Source organism: Callorhinchus milii, unplaced genomic scaffold (genome assembly GCF_018977255.1).
Source record: "Callorhinchus milii isolate IMCB2004 unplaced genomic scaffold, IMCB_Cmil_1.0 Scaffold6, whole genome shotgun sequence".
NCBI lineage: Eukaryota > Metazoa > Chordata > Chondrichthyes > Chimaeriformes > Callorhinchidae > Callorhinchus > Callorhinchus milii.
In genome coordinates, this window is record NW_024704747.1 from 14,925,476 (window position 1) to 14,942,556 (window position 17,081).

Sequence of the window (17,081 nt, forward strand, 5' to 3'; positions counted from 1 at the left end):
ACCGGTAATTAGCAGTCAATCACCCCGGTCGGTAAAAGCAATGTGCTGGGTCAGGAAGCTGGGTCAGCGGTCAAATCCGACTGGTCTCTGGAGTCTGTGACAAGGCTTCCTTCTCTCTCTCTTTCTCTCTCGGTTACCCTGTTTCCCTCTGGTGCGTCGGTGCTATTCTGCCTTAGAAGTCGGAGTCCGGAGTTCTCCAGTGAGCAGCGTGATCAACTGGAAGAGCTGCCGGTTTGCTGGTCTCCGAGTTTGGTTCTCCCTCCTTCAGCCCTCCTGCTCATCCTCCAAGGAGTCATTCTCAATCTTGAGTTTCTGTGGTTTCGGTCGGAGAGGTCAGCCCTTCGCAAGGTTGACCACAGAGCTCCTCCTCTGTTCTCTCCCCAATCTGAGACAACTTCACTCAGTTTCTAAAAGTACTAACTCTTTCAGTCACATCAATTTTGGACCCTAACCTTCCTTCAGATCTGCTCATCTTAACCTGCACATGGTGTTCATTGTATCGGTGCCCCTCAGTGATGAGTTCTCACGCATTCCTTTGCCCCTCGTGACTCTTCTCCTGGCTCCTAATCTCCCGTCTCAGTCTCCCTGTCTTGGCCTTGAAACTGTTTTCTGACATGTTTCTTTGTTCTGGAAAATGTAATTTCATCTAACTTCTTTGATAGCTCTAAACCAGTTTGTACTAGCCTGCTGACCGCTGGGTTCAATTTACTGCTGACTTCAGGGGTTTCATAGGTCATTCAATTGTCCATTTTCCTTATTAAACAACAGTGAGTACATCACCCATAATCATATGAATCAACGCTTAAAGTCATTATAATACATAACATAATCATCCATAACTAATCATTATTTACACCTGTGTGTGGTTCACTTTTTGCCCTCAGTGCTTCAGGATCATTCCTGCTGTGTAAATAAAAGAAATTTCACAGCCTGGTATATGACATGATGGCATCTCGTTTGCACAAGAACAGAAAAGAAACAGCAACAGGAACTCTGGACAACTCAAAAGACTTTACTAAAGCTGTTATACAATTGCACGTTTCATGTTTGCACAAGATCTATGCTACATAGAACAAAGTGTCAAGGGCCAAACGAAACTTGATAGCGACATGTAAGAGTTTTAATTCTAAGAGAATATCATTTCTTTCAATGGATCACCTTATTCATCAATAATAAACCTTGGATTTTATATAGTACAAAGAATGAACAGCATGGAACAGGCCACTTGGCTCAACCAGTCCTTGCTGGTGTTTATTCTCCACACAATACCCTTCCATATCCTTCTGTTCTCCTCTTCCTCTTGTGAAGGCTTAGCTTCCTTTTGAACGCATCTACACTATTTGATTCAACAGCCACTTTAGGCAGTGAGTTCCACCATCTGACTATCCTTTCTGTGAAGTAATTACTCCTAATTTATGTTTTGGACCCCCTAGTGACTATCTTATATTTGTGTTTCCTGCTTACGGACTCCACAACCAGTTGAAACTCGAACCAGTTTTTTTTTCTCAAACCCATTTATAATTCTAAACTATTCTATTAGGTTCCTCCTGCAATATCACTTTATAGCAAAAAAAGACCCAACTTATGCATTCTATCCTTATAGAAGTAACCTGCCAACCATGGTATCATCCTAGTAAACCTACTCTGTACTCTTTCCATCACAGCTAAATTCTTCTCATAGTGTGGAGACCAGAATCAGACACAATACTCCAAATGTGGTCTAACCAAGGTTTTGTATTAATTCAACATCATCAAATCATTTTTTATTTTCTACTTTTAGAAATTTGTGGATCTGAATCCCCAGATCTCTTCGCTCCTCTACTGCTCTTAGATTTCTACCATCTAGACCTGCGTTTTTCAAACTTTTATTTAAAAACAATATACCTCTTCTGTCTGTTTTCTGCTCAAGCACCCTTTATGATTTTTGCTCTACTGGATAGTACCACAGTTGCAATAAAAGGCAGAATAATCTGCTTATCAAATTAAATGTTTTTGCTGTTCCCCTCTTCAGAAATTCAAGTCCCTTCTGCACCCGCTCTTTCTACAAAACAGTCGTTTTGTATAGAGGATTTTATTTTCTCAGCTAATAATACATTTTCTTAATAACAGAACAACAAATAGCACAGTAACACTACTACTGAATAAACTTAGTGTTTCATATACCTCTTCATGGCACCAGGCCTACATTTTTTAATAACAAATATTTATCATAAAGAGCAGTTATTGTTTAATAATAAAATTATAATTGTAAGCTATCTCAGAGTTCATGTGGAATGAACCAAAGAAGACCAAAGCATTATGGATTTGTTTACTGTATAAATCACAAGTTATGGGTTTGAATTCCAAAGGTTGTCAAAGATCAACAGGAATGGCGGAAACAATCTGTTTGGATCTGTGTGCTAATTACTCTTGAGTCTTTGAAATGCATGGTTTGAACAAATGGTCGGAAGCTGGTCAGGATGGTAGATGTTTGCATTCATGAAATATCAGTGATAAGTGGCATCAAATAGGCCAGGAGAGATTTCTCAGTTGCAGATTTGGTGGGACTCGGAAAAGTATAAGGTAACACAGGTTCAGAGGAAAATCAGAAGAGCATAGCTGGGGAACAGAGCAGTTAACCTCAACCGATCTCAAAAAGATCAACCAATCTCAAGAAGACCGTCCACAACGCACTCAATCGATGAACGCACTCAAATCCAGTCGATTCCCTCCATCTCTGCCACAGAATCCAGTTCAATCAACTGATTCATCGGCCGCAAATTGTATTCTACAGTCGGAAGCATAATTCCTTTAACTGTTAGATATTGCTACTTTTCGCTAAGTAATAAACTAGATTGATTGTACCACGTTCAGCCTGGTCTTTGTCTGAACTTTACCTCAGGATTCACAAACCAAAATAGAACCTACATAATAAATATACACTGTTACATTACATAAAAATACATTTACGTGGAGTCCTGTAGCTCAGTGGGTAGAGCACCCGCTTTGCAAGTGAGAGACCTGAGTTCAATTCCAGGCAGGGCGAAACCTTGGGCAAGTTTCCTTACTCCACACAGAGCCTAATAATAATAAAAATACATTTAACATCCGCTCAGACTCTCTTCCTGTCCCTCTCCACATGGAGTGGTACTAACGTAAACACCTCTTCAGTAATATTTTAATGTAATGTAGTCTATAACATAAATACTTATACAGGAAAAGAAAGACCTATATCTTTCTCCTTTTACTGCACAAGTATTACTAAATAGGGGAACATGGGGGAAGAATTTCAAACATTAACTTACCTTTCATCTGAAGACCTTCAAATGATTACATACTTCTGCAAACCATAGTCTAATAGCTGTTAACCATGCCTGCGGCTATTAGGTGATGAAGACCTTCCTGCCACAAAGCTGCAAATGCATATTGCGGGTTCTGTCCCAGCCTTGTGTTGCACGCTGCAACTCCGCCCTGCGCCTGTGCTCCCATCATGTTTCTCCGATCCAGGTATGCTCTCTTTCTCTTGCACGCATCCCGGCACCATAAGAAGCCAGCAACCAGTAAGGGAGTACTAAAGCCAGACAGGCCAGTTAAAAACAGGCAGGTAGAAATCCTAATGCGCACCCCTGATAACCTCATCACGCACCCCAGTTTGTAAAACAATCAGCTAGAGTACCATCAGAAGTGCCCCTGGGTATAAACGTATCCCGATTGAAAACCCCTGATCTAGACTATAGACCGCTTCTTTATTTTTCCTGCTGAAGGGAATTACTTTGTATTTTTCTATATTAAACTTAATTTGCCATCTGCCTGCCCAGTCAAAACCTATAACGTCAAATGTCTCAAAATGCAACAGGTAGTTTGTAAAGAGTAAAGTCCCACAAACAGCCATGACCAATTTATCTGGAGGATTGTTGATCAAGACAATGGGAGAAATTCCCATCTCTTTTGGAAGTGTCATGAGGTCTTTATAAAGGTTTATAAATGTCCACTGGAGGAACAAGCAGATACAACCTTGGTTTAACATCTCACCTAAAGGACAACACCTCAGACAGTACAGTGTTCTCCCAGCATTGAAACAGAAAGTCAGCATGGAATGTGAGCTCAATATCCCAGCATGGGGCTTGAACCCACAAATTTCTGACCCAAAAGAAGAGAATACTGCTAAAGGAAAGTTTCTGTCCTACCTCTTCCTCTTTTCTTTAGAAGAAAATTATTGATAATTATGAAAATTAGTTTATTGGGATAGCTTTGTACTTTGAGGATCAAAAGGACGTGACCTTCTCTAAGACAGTCCAGTGCTGCGATGAGAAGAGGTGATGTTGTTCCATTCATTTTAATGGGGGCCAGTGATTCGTATCAGCCATTGAACCAATCTAGAGTCTCCTAACTCTCAAGCAATACCTGGCAATGGTTCGATATCACTTTATATTCTGCAGCAGTGGTCACCTAGAGTCTAGCAGCTCCAGATCAGCTCCCATTCCTTTAAAGTAAAGGAACCACTGTAAGGCACCTACAAGTGATGGCGAACACCATAGGTTCATGAGATGAAAAAAAATGCAAATGCTGGAAATCTGAAATACAAGTTGGATATGCTGGAAATTCAGAACAGATAAAGCAGCATCTGAACCAGAAAGGTAGGTTAACATTCTGGGAGTGTGATGAAGAGCGACTCCAAAACGCTCACCTATTGTCCACTTTCAAATAATTATGTATTTCTGCAAACCATAATCTAATAGCCGGTTGGCCTGGTTGACAGATGTTGAAGCTACTCTCTCGGGGTAGGGTAGTTTGATGATGACAGGCAGCTCTTGCCCAGCAATACTCATAGAACAAGTTTGTAGCATCAACAAAAAACGGCGAGACTTGGCTCATTTCACTTGGTAGCTGCAGACTGTCCAGACATCTTTTCAAAGATCCACTGAAAGAAGCCAACTTTTTTGACATATTCTATCACATACTCAGGGTAGATCTGGTGTTTGTCAAATATGACAAAGAGAGATGGGTCAGCAACATTGTCAGTGCAACTGTCGTACAAGTTGGTTAGCGTGTTATCTTTTGAAGGAGGCCGGCAGTCAGCCTCCTTTCCCTTGGTAAACTCTCCAACCAAAACCTTTACAAGATACATGGTTCTTGAGGATAACGGTGACGGGGAATTACCATCAGCGTAGGATGCATTGGTGGCAAAGTAGTTTCCTAAGGGCACACAAAAAAATACACTTATTTTTAAATGTGTGTGGAAATGCTCAAGCATAAACTGATAAATGGGTGCTCTCAGTCAAACTGTAGCTTTAACTGATAATTCATTAATTTTAGAAATTAATTGGCTATTTTATTTTTAGTCTGAATTTCCAAAAAAAAAGTTTAAATTGATTATTTCATTCACGCATTTTGTACCTTTTCCAAATCCGTTTCCATGCATTCCACAGATCTCCAGTCAAAATTCTGCTGGCAGACCACAGTGGGAAGTGAGCTCTTGGAGCCATGGAATAGCAGTTGCTCAGCCACCTCTTTCCCACTCTTCTTCTTCATCTGCTCTTTCTGCCTGAGTTCAAAGAACAAATGGACAATGTGGTGACTTTGCACAGTCAGCAACAAAATAAAACGCACGCAAAATAAATACATCTTAGAGGAGGAGACCATTGATTACCCCCCAATCATCTCTTCTCCAGTGTAAACATTTCTGGGCTATTCCAATACCTCCTTTTTAGTGCAGTACATCATCTCATATATTGATTTCATCTCCTGATTTTGGCATTTTGTCAATGCAAGGATTTTACAATTCTAATAAAATCAGAACTCAGTGTAATATTCCAGGCACAGCCTGGGCCACCTGCTACTACACTGTGGAGAGAAGGCCATTGGCTTCTCCAAGACTGTCCTTAATGCCATTCTGCATCTAGTCCTTCCCTGTCAAAGCTTTCAACCATGTTCCCTTACCCTAGGTTCCATAGCATAAAGAAGTTATGTACATCAGTGTCTTCTTATTTTGAATTAAATGACAGTAACTCGATCCTAAATGAGTTGTATTAACCTAGTATTATGCTATTTGGACAAGAGACTATTTCAGTTCTTCTGCTCGTCTTCCAACAGATCTATGAACATACATCACTTCACCTTATTTTTTAAAAAAAAGCAATTTAAAAACCCAACCTTTCAGAAATGTGAAAACTACAAACCATTGATAAACTTGCCATAGAGGCAAGTTTTGGACTCTTTCAATTTTCCGGATGGTACTGTTACTCATAGTCTTCTGGAAGAGAGACTCCACTTGCTTGTAGTCCTCAGAAGGCACCTGGAGCTGAACGAGCTGCAGAGAGATCAGCTCAGTTAGAATTACCCAGCATTGTTAAATACGTTCAAAACATTCCCAATTCGACAAAATAACTAGAGTAACTTAATACCAATTGATTTTTTTAAACAATGACTTTCCTGATTGTATGCTCAGTACTGCACTGAGCTATGCATAAAATGACCAGGTTATTTTGCAAGTCTGGCTGAGAAGGTGAAAGTGCAATATGATGGGGTACTGAGTCAAACAGACCAGAAAGCTGCTATTTTGGTCTGTTGTGTTAATGGGTGTCAGCCAGGGTTGTGGTGGTGACACTACAATTGGCCTCAGTGTTTAAAGGCTGGGGTTGGGGGAAAAGAAGAGAAAGGGAAAAATTCAGCTTGGGCTGCAAACCTGGATCACTATAAAGAACTCTACGAGAGAGTTGTATAGCTACCGGGTGAATATAGGATAGTGTTCAGTTGTGAAAGGTCTTATATGTAGCGTTCAAACAGAAAGAAAAATATTTTAAAAATCTGAGGGAAAGAAGCTCGGAAATACACATGGGAGCATAATTAAGAACAACAACAAGATTACATTTGTATAGCACCTTTCACGTCGGGAGAAAGAACCCAGTTGTTTGGAACCAATTTGATCTCCCTGGAACAGCAACTACGGAATAAATTTTGATATTTACGCAGCTAAAGTACTTTACCTTATATCCGATGTCAGGCTGATTTTTCAGATCCCAATGTGTTGGGGCTGTCTTGCCTACAGGGGGATAGTCCTTGCCTTGTCCAGGCTGCTCTTTGCTGTAAAAAGACAGCTGTTAAACAACGACAATTTGCATTTATGTGGCCCTCATGCAGGGTAATGTCCCAGAGCACTTGACAGTGGCGGAGCACAACACCGAGCCGGGGGGGGGGAACCATAGACACAGTCGAATAAGAAGGTCTTCAGGTGCGACCTGGTGGGCAGAGGGAGTACAGATCACAGAGAGAGAGAGAGAGAGAGAGAGAGAGAGAGAGAGAGAGAGAGAGAGAGAAGTCATTTGTGACAAGCGCCGACTCTGTTATGGGCAGGGCGGAAACCAGAGGGGCTCGAGGCGGGTGAGGTGAGAGCAAAGCTGGTTAGCGACAATGCGTTTCAGCACTTGGCAAGGGAGGGCAGGTTGGAAATGGGCTGGTAATTTGTGATAAACACCTAACTCCCACTGATGCAAGCCCATTGAAGGTTTCAATGATCTGCAGTCCCCTTCTCCCATTAGTCTTGGTCAGTATGGAAAGCCTGAGAGTGAAGCATGGTTCTACCATTGCGGGCTTTCAGCCTCGCTGCCCGCACCCTTTGGAACTCCACCCCACAATCCCTTCGCCTTACTCTCTCCTTGAAGGCGTGACTCAAGACCCTCCTTTTCAGCCACCCTCCTACCTCTCTGCCCTCCCTCATCCTAATCCTGCCCCCACAACGCTCAGGTCCTGATCCCCGACTGTTCAGCGCCTTGGGACATCTTCGACATGAAAAGCACTTTATAAATGTTATTTTGTTGTTGTTCTGTCACCAACTCTAATCGCACCTCAGACATGCAGTTTCAAACTGACCCAATTCATAAATTCAATATTATTTGGGTGTTCTGAATGCCTGCCTGTTGGCTAAGTTCAAGTGTAGCTTCAATGTACACTTGATTATCGAAATTGATCCAGTGCAAGAGATCACACTGCCTGTGCTGCCCTTAGCCCTTCGGCAGCAAATTGGACAAGATTATGACAATTAGTGCTTTTCAGCAAGATGAGTTGTCCAGTGACTGTAACTGGGATATATAAGCAATTGAACTAAATTGGAAATTTAGAGCAGAAAAGAGGTTTCCCCATCTAGAAACTGCAAGTGTTGTACAAGCTTTATTAAGCTTGACTATTTAATCCTTTCAAAACTTCCCCTTCTTTTTTGCCTCTTTTCAGTCCCCACCTCCCTCTCGAGAGGTGGGGTATGATTTCACTGGACCAGCAGTGTTCCAGTCTTCAATTTTCAGTGACAATCTTCATGTGTGACAGGTCACAGAATGTTAGCATGCTATTTGACCATAGGAGGGATCTCAACACAAATAAACTTGCTGTACATCTCTCAAATTCATAAAAACCTTCCCTTCATGTTAATTTCAGAACTGAGTGATGCAAGACCAACAATTCACTGAGAGGACAGTTACCAAAGTCAAAGGCTTGGAGCCAATGCCTTACTTTCTCGATTGTTTTTGCAGAGGTTGTTTTAAATGTCAGTCTCTATCCTTTCCTAAAACCTGCAGGTGGGCATTTGGAAAGAAATACCTGTACATCTCTCTTGTCATTTGTTGTTCTGAAATAAACCTTGGTCGCCTTCGGACACCTCTGCATGTTCCAAGAAGCAGATTTATTTGCAACATTCCTATAGAAGAATGAAATGTTACGCCATAAGATTTCACACCCAAGACTCTCTTCTGTCCCACTCTGCAGGTGCTACATGCAGCTATTGCACCCCCTCCACTCCTCCTGTAAAAGTTGGCCCAATAACACCCCCCACTGCCCATCCTCCCCCAGATCCTGCTGTTTAGCTCCTCCCAGATCTTCTTCAGACTTGGCTAAATTTCCTACCAGGCTGTTTGAAATATCCTGCTTATACCCCTGCACCTTGGAACCAGTTAAACTCTATAGAGGCTCCACTATCCTCTCCCTGAGGATATGTTTAGATACAACCTTAATGGTTGAAGGACTGCGGTGGTTCCACCAAGACCAAACATAAGCTGCTAACCACCCCCTCCACAATAGAAGCTAAGACTGAAACAAACCATTTTCTCTGTTCACACTCCCAGGTATGTGTAAGCATACCTTTAAAGTCCAACTTGTAGTTGTATTTTCCAGCTCTGAATTCCACTGTTTCTATGCTCTGAGTCAAATACAAATTCTCCAAGTCTGCAGAGGTGACAGAGGCAACTCCGTACAGCTCTTCCTGTCAAGTAACATCACAAAACTACTGTTAGCATTGAACTGAGCAGGGACGACTGTCTTGATCAGGAACTGTATTTTCATATGAAAGGACTTGGACCAAGGTCAGACATCATGAAATACCTTCGATCACTATTAATGAGCAAATAGTTAGAGCTCCCAAACTCCTGAGGGTCTTCAATTTAAGATCATGCCATATACTGGAAAATTATTAAATTCTGTTTTTTTTTAAAAATATTTTGAAAACTGAGATCACCGACTTCCTTGAAAATTGAATTTCAAATTTAAGAATTTTCCTAAATTCTGCCCAGCCTTACGTTTTCATGGCCAAGACCATGAGAGACTCTAGGTCTTTGGGCCCAGTCCTGTGATCATTTGGTCTGATCAACAACAACAAAATTACATTTGTAGAGCGTCTTTCACGTCGGGAGGACGTCCCAAAGTGCTGAACAGTCAGGTGTCGGGGCCCGAGCATGGTGGAGGAGTGGTGTAGGGGTGAGGGAAGGTAGACAGGTGGGAGGGAGATGAAAGGCACAGTCAAGGAGACTGTGGGATGGAGTTCCAGAGTGTGGGGGCAGAGAGGCTGATAGCCCGGCCACCGATTTTAGGGCGGGAGACATGGAGCAGGCCAGAGCCCGATGAACGGAGGGAGCGGGCACGTTGGTAGGGAGTCAGCAGGTCAGAGAGGTAGGAGGGGGCAAGGCCATGGATGGCCTTAAAGGTGAAATCGAGGATCTTGAAGTCAATCCTCTGGGGGATGGGGAGCCAGTGGAGTCAGATCTGGTAATGGTCTTTTGGTGCAACTGCAGCAAGAGGACAGGTTCATCATTAATGACCAATAATTGAGGCAATGAAAGCACATCCATGAGGGTCATCATCATTAACTCTATCTTTAAAACTCAAAACGGTTTTCTACCTGGTATCTTCCTGATTTATATGACTTAGCTACATATTGGGTTAACATTCTGTGTCACTTTCCATCCTTTTCCTGTCTATCTGTACATCTCAGCAGTCATGTAGTTACATTTGTTGCCCATGCTGGTCTGGGCTCAATACCCAGCAGACCATCATTTTCTTGAACATGAGAAGGAGTGAAAGAGAGAGAGAGAGCACACAAACTCACCTGCTTTCCAAATTCAATCCATTTTATAGAATCGCCCTGCCAGTACCAGAGCCACTCTGTGGTAAGGATGTAATGCTCAGGTTTGGTGACAGAGGAGACTGTGGAGAGACGTCTCACTTTGCAGGAGTTGCTGGTCATTGTTATGAAATTAATAGGTGGGGATCCACCTCTGTAACAGAAAATAAACAGCCCAAAAAGCAGATTAGAAGGTAGCTGCAGTACAAGGATCAAAATGTAGGAAAAAAGATGGAAAGAAACAGCATTCGATAATGCTCCAGGTTCACGGGTGATGATATGTTGGCAATAATATGTTGTATAAAGCAAAAATTAACCCTCGATCTCTATGATCTGCATCAGCTACACCGTATTTATCTTTTATCTTTAATGGAGGTTCTCTGAATTCTTCTTCCTCTATCAATGTTCGGAAATCAGATGGAATTCTCACCTCGCCCCCACTTCTAATCTCTTCCTCTCCCCCCCCCCCCCCCCCTCAAAAACACCCAATTGTATAAAGCCCAAGTTTTGTTCCTATAGATGGATGGAAATTCAACCACCCATCTTAGACTCCTGGACAGATTAGAAGCAAAAATTCATCATCTGATAAATAACCCTTCCCTCATTTCATACCTCTGGTTTCCATCCTCTTTTTTCTCTCTCTGTATCTCTTTATTTTCACTATCATGAACTAATCCATCAGAAACTGCCATTTATAAATGAATAAATTAAAGTTTATGAAGCTCTATCACAATTCAGTTCCCCTGGTAAATACAACTAGAACCGACCTGGCTTTGTTTGACGGATCACAGAAGTCCTTTTCTATCTCCTCCATGTTTGTGAAATCCTTCCAGGTTCCTTCATAAATTTGCCATCTGTAGGGGAGCTTGAAATGTACCAGTTTACACTGATCTGATAGGAAAATAATTTGGGTTATTTCACAAGCGATACAGACATCGTAGTTTAGAGTCAGCCTTCCACTTAGCTACTATTGGCTATTTTCAATTATGCCTACAGCAGTGTCCCACAAACAGTTGTGGATTGAGTGACCAAATTATTATTTTTAAAAAAGTTTTGAAGGGATTATAACCCCCGGAAAAGCAATCTGCCAATTGACTAACAACCGGGTTTCTACTTTACTGCTAGGTAAAAAAAGTAAGGAAACGTGTGGAGCAAGGAAACTTGCCTAACATTTCACCCTGCCCGGCTCTAACTAATATACCATAAGAGTCCTGTAGCTCAGTGATTAGCGCACTCGCCTCACATGTGAGAGATCTGGGTTTGATTCCCAGCAGCACAAAACCTTGGGCAGATTTCCTTACTCCACATGCCTGATAATAAATCCTCAAGAAAAAAAATGATTGGTCACTCAATCCATGACTGTTTGTGGGACACTGCTGTGTGTAATTGGCTGCTGTGTTTCACCCACAAAATATAGTCAATTCACTTTACAGTATATTCTGTGGAGCGCTTTGAGATGTCTAGAAGACGTGAAAAGCACTATATCAAATGCAAGGATTAATATTATTATTACTGCAGGACTCCACGAGTCAAGACCATGGATTCTAGCCAAATTGCTGAACAAGAGCTGCCGTTACCCACTCAGTGGAACTCTTACAAAATTTTTCTGATGGACTTTATAAACTACTTTTGTTTGGTGTCTGTTATATATATTGACTTTTCTGTGCCCCTCTTTTGGGGGGAGGGGGGGAAAAGAATTTTCAAATCTCTGGTCCTGCTTAAGGCCTGATATTCAGCCACGTAGCCTGTTATTGATTAACCGAAGGCGCCACCGATCTCATACTTTCGATAAGTGAGTGACCTTTGGACATAAATGAACGGCAGACGTATGTCGCCACAACATTGCTGTACAGTCGGACCCACTCCTGGAGGATTATCAGGACACAGAGTGCTCAGTGTCTGAGAGGCAGAAGGTTATTGAAGACATATTTGTTCACATTAAGCCATTTGATTAAAACAAAGTTCCTCTATAATTAGAATATAATTGCAGCTCATTTACAATTGGTGAGTTTTAGAGAACAAGGTTTAGAATCTGCACATGTGGGCATTTGGTACCTTTATAGGAACAATGCTTCCTGAGAAAGAACAAGCAAATATTCTCACTGTCCACATCACTCTTGCAATCACTGGAAGTCTTGCGGCGTGGGCTTCGCTTCTCTGGAAGGGAACAGAGAGAAAAAAAGACTCAGGGTCATCACTGAGCAATAACAATACTGTCCTTTCCATTATAGGCAGTGATGCCAACAGCATTCAGAAACACACACATTGACTTTACTCTCTCTCCCAAACAAAAACTGGTAGATATTTGAAAAGAATACATTTCAGATACGTTTTTCCAGAAAGGAGAAATCCCTCTCCTTCCTTGGCCAAGAATTAATGAATTCACTCTGTTAGACTTGATTGCCTGCCCCTTTCACCCACAAATACATACTTCACAGAAATGTTGTGGCATGCTTTATAATCATGCTTTATAAAATTATTATTCTCAAAAAAATTGAAAGAGAAAAAAAACTCTACCTTTGACACTGGCAGATTTCCATATTTTAATCTGACAGATGTTTAAGTATATTGATGGTAAATCACACACCAACTCTATGTTTAGTCGGCAGCTCTCAAAGAGAGCCCGGCTCTCCAGGAAGCTGTGTAATCGCATACACTGGTTACCAAGAGAGCAGGTTCCCAGAATGAATGGAAGGCAGATATGAATATTTTTGCAGGATTGCTTGAAGCTACAGGCTCCATCGCGACCACTTCCTTTGTTGTAAAATGAACAAACCTTAGAAAGAAATACAAACAAAAACCAAATATCATTTCACGTGGTCATTACTACCTTCCCACTTGATTGCAAGAACGGCTAAGAATGATTTACCTCCAATCGCTACTCATTCCATCTTCCCCAACCCTCCCCTACCCTTCCCAATTTACTGCAATCAAATGTAGGAACTTTCCCAGTCCGTATGGCTCAGCTATTCACTGTACTTCTTCAGCCACAAGAGCAAGCAAGCTTTTTAAGTGTTTTACACATAACGATTAGCTGGAAATCAGAAAAAGGTCTGAATTTGAAGGGAAAAAATATTGCCATTTGGTACAGATGGCAATATTTCTCAATGTCAATCAAGGCCTCCTACCTCAGGCAGCAGGATGGGATCATTTTGTAGCAATAGCTGGCGTAGTTCCTCTGTGTTCAAGCTGCCTAGCCCATTAGCAGTCAAGATGGCAGAGTTGTGGGGGGAATGGATGTCATGAGATTGCGTGCAGCGTTTTCTAAAATGGAAAAACAACACCACCCACAGAAGCAAATATTTTAGCCTTTTCAAGAACCTGTTTGCTACTTGCCCAGCATAATACAGTCACAATCATAATGGCACATACCTGGTTGGGGTGTGATTGTGTATATGTGCGTGATTAATACGCAGTATTGTACAGGGTGTTCACAAAGTCCTGTTAACCCTGGTTTTATTTCTTACAATGAATTTTCATTATCATTGTCGAGTGTAACAATGTCTGATACCAGTAGCTTCCTTATCACTCCATCGTGTTATGGAAGATGTCGCACCAACATGGCAACACCACGCTACATCACATCTGCTGTGAAAATGATGGCACTCACAACAATCCTCTGCTTGTCTAAATATAGTTAAACACTTGTACTGAATACAATTAAGTCCTTCTCAATACAATTATCATCATTCTTCCACGTTTTAGTTGTTGGTCAGTGCACTGCAGATAAAACACATGGTGGGGTGGGGGGAACAGGACTTTGTGAACACCCTGTGGGCAGTGCAAGAGCAGGTTGAAGCTACACTACACTCACTTTTTGATCTGGTTTGAGGCAGGTGGGAAGGGAGAAAAAAAAGGGAAGAGCACAAATGGATTTTGGTGGCAACCTGTGAGCAAAGCTCATGTCCAGGTAAAAGAGAATTCCCACACCAAATACAAGACTGCTACTTGAGGAGAATTATTAGAGTGCTACATCACAGAAACAACCCATTTGGCCATCAAGTCAAGCACTGGCCACTGGCCATTCTCTCCATTTTCTCACCTCACATAACCTTCAGTTTTCCATCAAATTTCCCTTTTTTTAAAAAAATCATGCAGTGATGGTTTGGAGGTAGGGTATTCTACATTCCAGGCATCCTGAAGATCCCAGGCAATTATGTTCCGGAATATCCAGATTTTTATTATTAATAATAACCCTTGCATTTGATCTAGCCCATTATCGCATCTTTGAGACGTCTCAAAGCGCTTCAGGGAATATACTGTTAAGTGAATTGACTGTATATTTTGTGGCAAAACCTGACAGCCAATTGCACACAGCAGTGTCCCACAAACAGTCCTGGATTGAGCAACCAAATGTTTGGGGCTTTTTTGGAAGGGATTATTACCCCCGGAAAAGAGATCTGCAATCGACTAACAATCAGATTCCTACTTGCTGCTAGATAAACAGATACATGTGGAGTAAGGAAACTTGCCCAGTGTTTCGCCCTGCCCAGGAATCAAACCCAGGTCTCTTGTTTGCGAGGTGAGTGCTCCAACCACTGTAATACAGGATTCCAAATGAAAGGGTATGCAATGTCAGAAATGTTAGAAATGTTTAGTCAGCAAACATTGCCAAACAAAGGTACTGCAAAGGTATGTTGGGGGGGAGGGGGAAAATGGAGGAATTCTACTCCTGTTTCTATTCTCTCTTTGCCTGTGTCAGATGCCTGTGTCTAATGCCCATGTCAATAATTCTCTAAAAGACACTATTACCTATGCTGGGCACCTTGCAAGTGAATGACTTACTTGGGATCAGTTGGTTTGCAGTCATCATAGACAAAGCGGCGGCAGAGGTGCAGAAATCCACAATTATTGCAGCTGGTCTTGGAATAGGTCCTGCACAGCCTAACCGAGGTGAGGGCGATGATTAGATTACCTTGAGCTAGGTTTGATCCCACTGACTTGGCTCTGTTCAGCACAACAAAGGCCTCAGTATTCCCCAAGACCCGACTCAGCTCTGTTTCAGATACTTTGAAATCTGTGCTGAGTAATGAATGGAGTGTACCGTAATCCAGAGCTCCTTCATTAGAGCAGAGGGTCTTTATGCTAACTTCAGTGAGATCTGTCACTTGTGACATTGTTCCTGGTTTGCTCTTCTCCTGTTTAAATGTGTCTAGTTTTAGCAAAGCTTACAGAGGTCACAAACACTAGGAAACGAAACTGAAACTTGTGGCTGGCCAATTGGTCTCCAGCATCTCATCTCATCTCATGATTTGGAAAGCATGACTCAACAGTTCTGCATAATGAGGCTTCACTTTTAACTGTTTAGATGCCACACAACTTTTCTCTGGCATCACAGTTTCCTCTCCATTTTCCTTTTCTTTTCTTAAGACTCTTTGCTGGGATTATGGTTCTTCAGACTCTGGTCAACTCTGACTTACCTCAATGGACACGCTGCATGTTTTATCCCAGATGGTGAGAATTGGTATTTTGGTCAACAGGGATTGGGGGAATCTCAGCCTGGATGCATTCTATCCTCATCTGACATCCATTGGACTGTTGAGGACAATTCTAGCACCCTTCTGCCACCTCCACTAAATCAGCTAACACAGCACCAGCCAGGGATTGAACCTGAGACATTTCTGTTCTTTACGTCTCTTTTTCCCAAGGGTGTAATGTTGTGTGATTTGCAATTTCTTTACTCACTGGATCCCCTGGAACTATTGCTCCTGTCATTGGTGGGTTCACTGGTGTCCGGTTACTGGGGCCATGTTTATTCAGTGACATATGGTGAAATCAACATGTTCTGGGAACCCAGATATGTAAAGAAAAGAGCACGTGGTTCACTGACAGAGGCCTGTGGCAGCTCATTCGATCCTGCTACATCACACCATAAACACATAAACTAGAAGCCTTACCAACAGCTTATTCAGTGTGTAGCTGATCCATTATGACCTAAAAAGTTCAGGATCCGATCTTCAGTCAATACTGTGTTAGCACAACGAGTTAGCACTATTCTTGGTCTAAGTGCCCAGGTTGAGGAGGAAGAAAATCAGCTGATATTCCAACTCCTGATCTCACCAACACCTCCTGCTGGAGATATGCACTATGTGTAACAAGTGCCTGTAAGAAGTGGAAGGGGAAAAAAAAAGAGTCAAAATATTTTCAGAAGAGAGAATTAACAAGGAAAAAGAAAAGTATAGATTCACCTAAAATCAAAAAAAAATTATGCTGAAAAATGTCATTGTCCAAGTCCAGGGTCAAAGATCAAGCGAGAAAGACTTGCATTTTCCCAGTAGATGGCGATGTTGCAAATGTTTTGCTGTGGCATAAGCACAGCAACAGAAACAACAAAAGCATAACAAAAATAGCTAAGCAACAGGGTGTGAACATTTCAACAGACTTCAGTCAAAACTGCCTGGGTAGCTTTAAACATCTTCCTAAATTTCAAATGGAAAAATTATTATTATTGATGTTGAATATCTAAATACAGCCTAAACAAAATCTGTGAGGTTTGGGCAGTACTAAATAATAAAACCATCTAGTCTGTTCCACAAGAATTAATACGAAAAAAGCACCATGGCATTGGAGCATGTGCAGATAAGGTTGCCAACTGTTTCCAAGTCTGAAGCCCAGTCTTGACCAAATCCCTGCCTGCAGTGTCTTTCTTAAGGAGGAAGTCAAAGAGGCTGCTAGAGGTAACAAGCAGAAAATCTTGCAGGGTAGGCCCCTGGCACTTAAG

General features: G+C 41.9%; 1 protein-coding gene across 1 annotated transcript; it reads right to left on the minus strand.

The window, feature by feature from the left end:
• Positions 1 to 4,522: 4,522 nt before the first annotated feature.
• LOC103176926 (protein mono-ADP-ribosyltransferase PARP12) lies at positions 4,523 to 15,477 on the minus strand. Its single transcript, XM_007890810.2, is given in 13 exon segments — positions 4,523 to 5,175; positions 5,377 to 5,409; positions 5,412 to 5,524; positions 6,159 to 6,289; positions 6,966 to 7,062; positions 8,569 to 8,665; positions 9,106 to 9,226; positions 10,346 to 10,514; positions 11,128 to 11,251; positions 12,416 to 12,517; positions 12,878 to 13,136; positions 13,489 to 13,624; positions 15,146 to 15,477. Coding segments are annotated over 13 exon segments (2,034 nt in total). The 3' UTR covers positions 4,523 to 4,855.
• Positions 15,478 to 17,081: the final 1,604 nt, after the last annotated feature.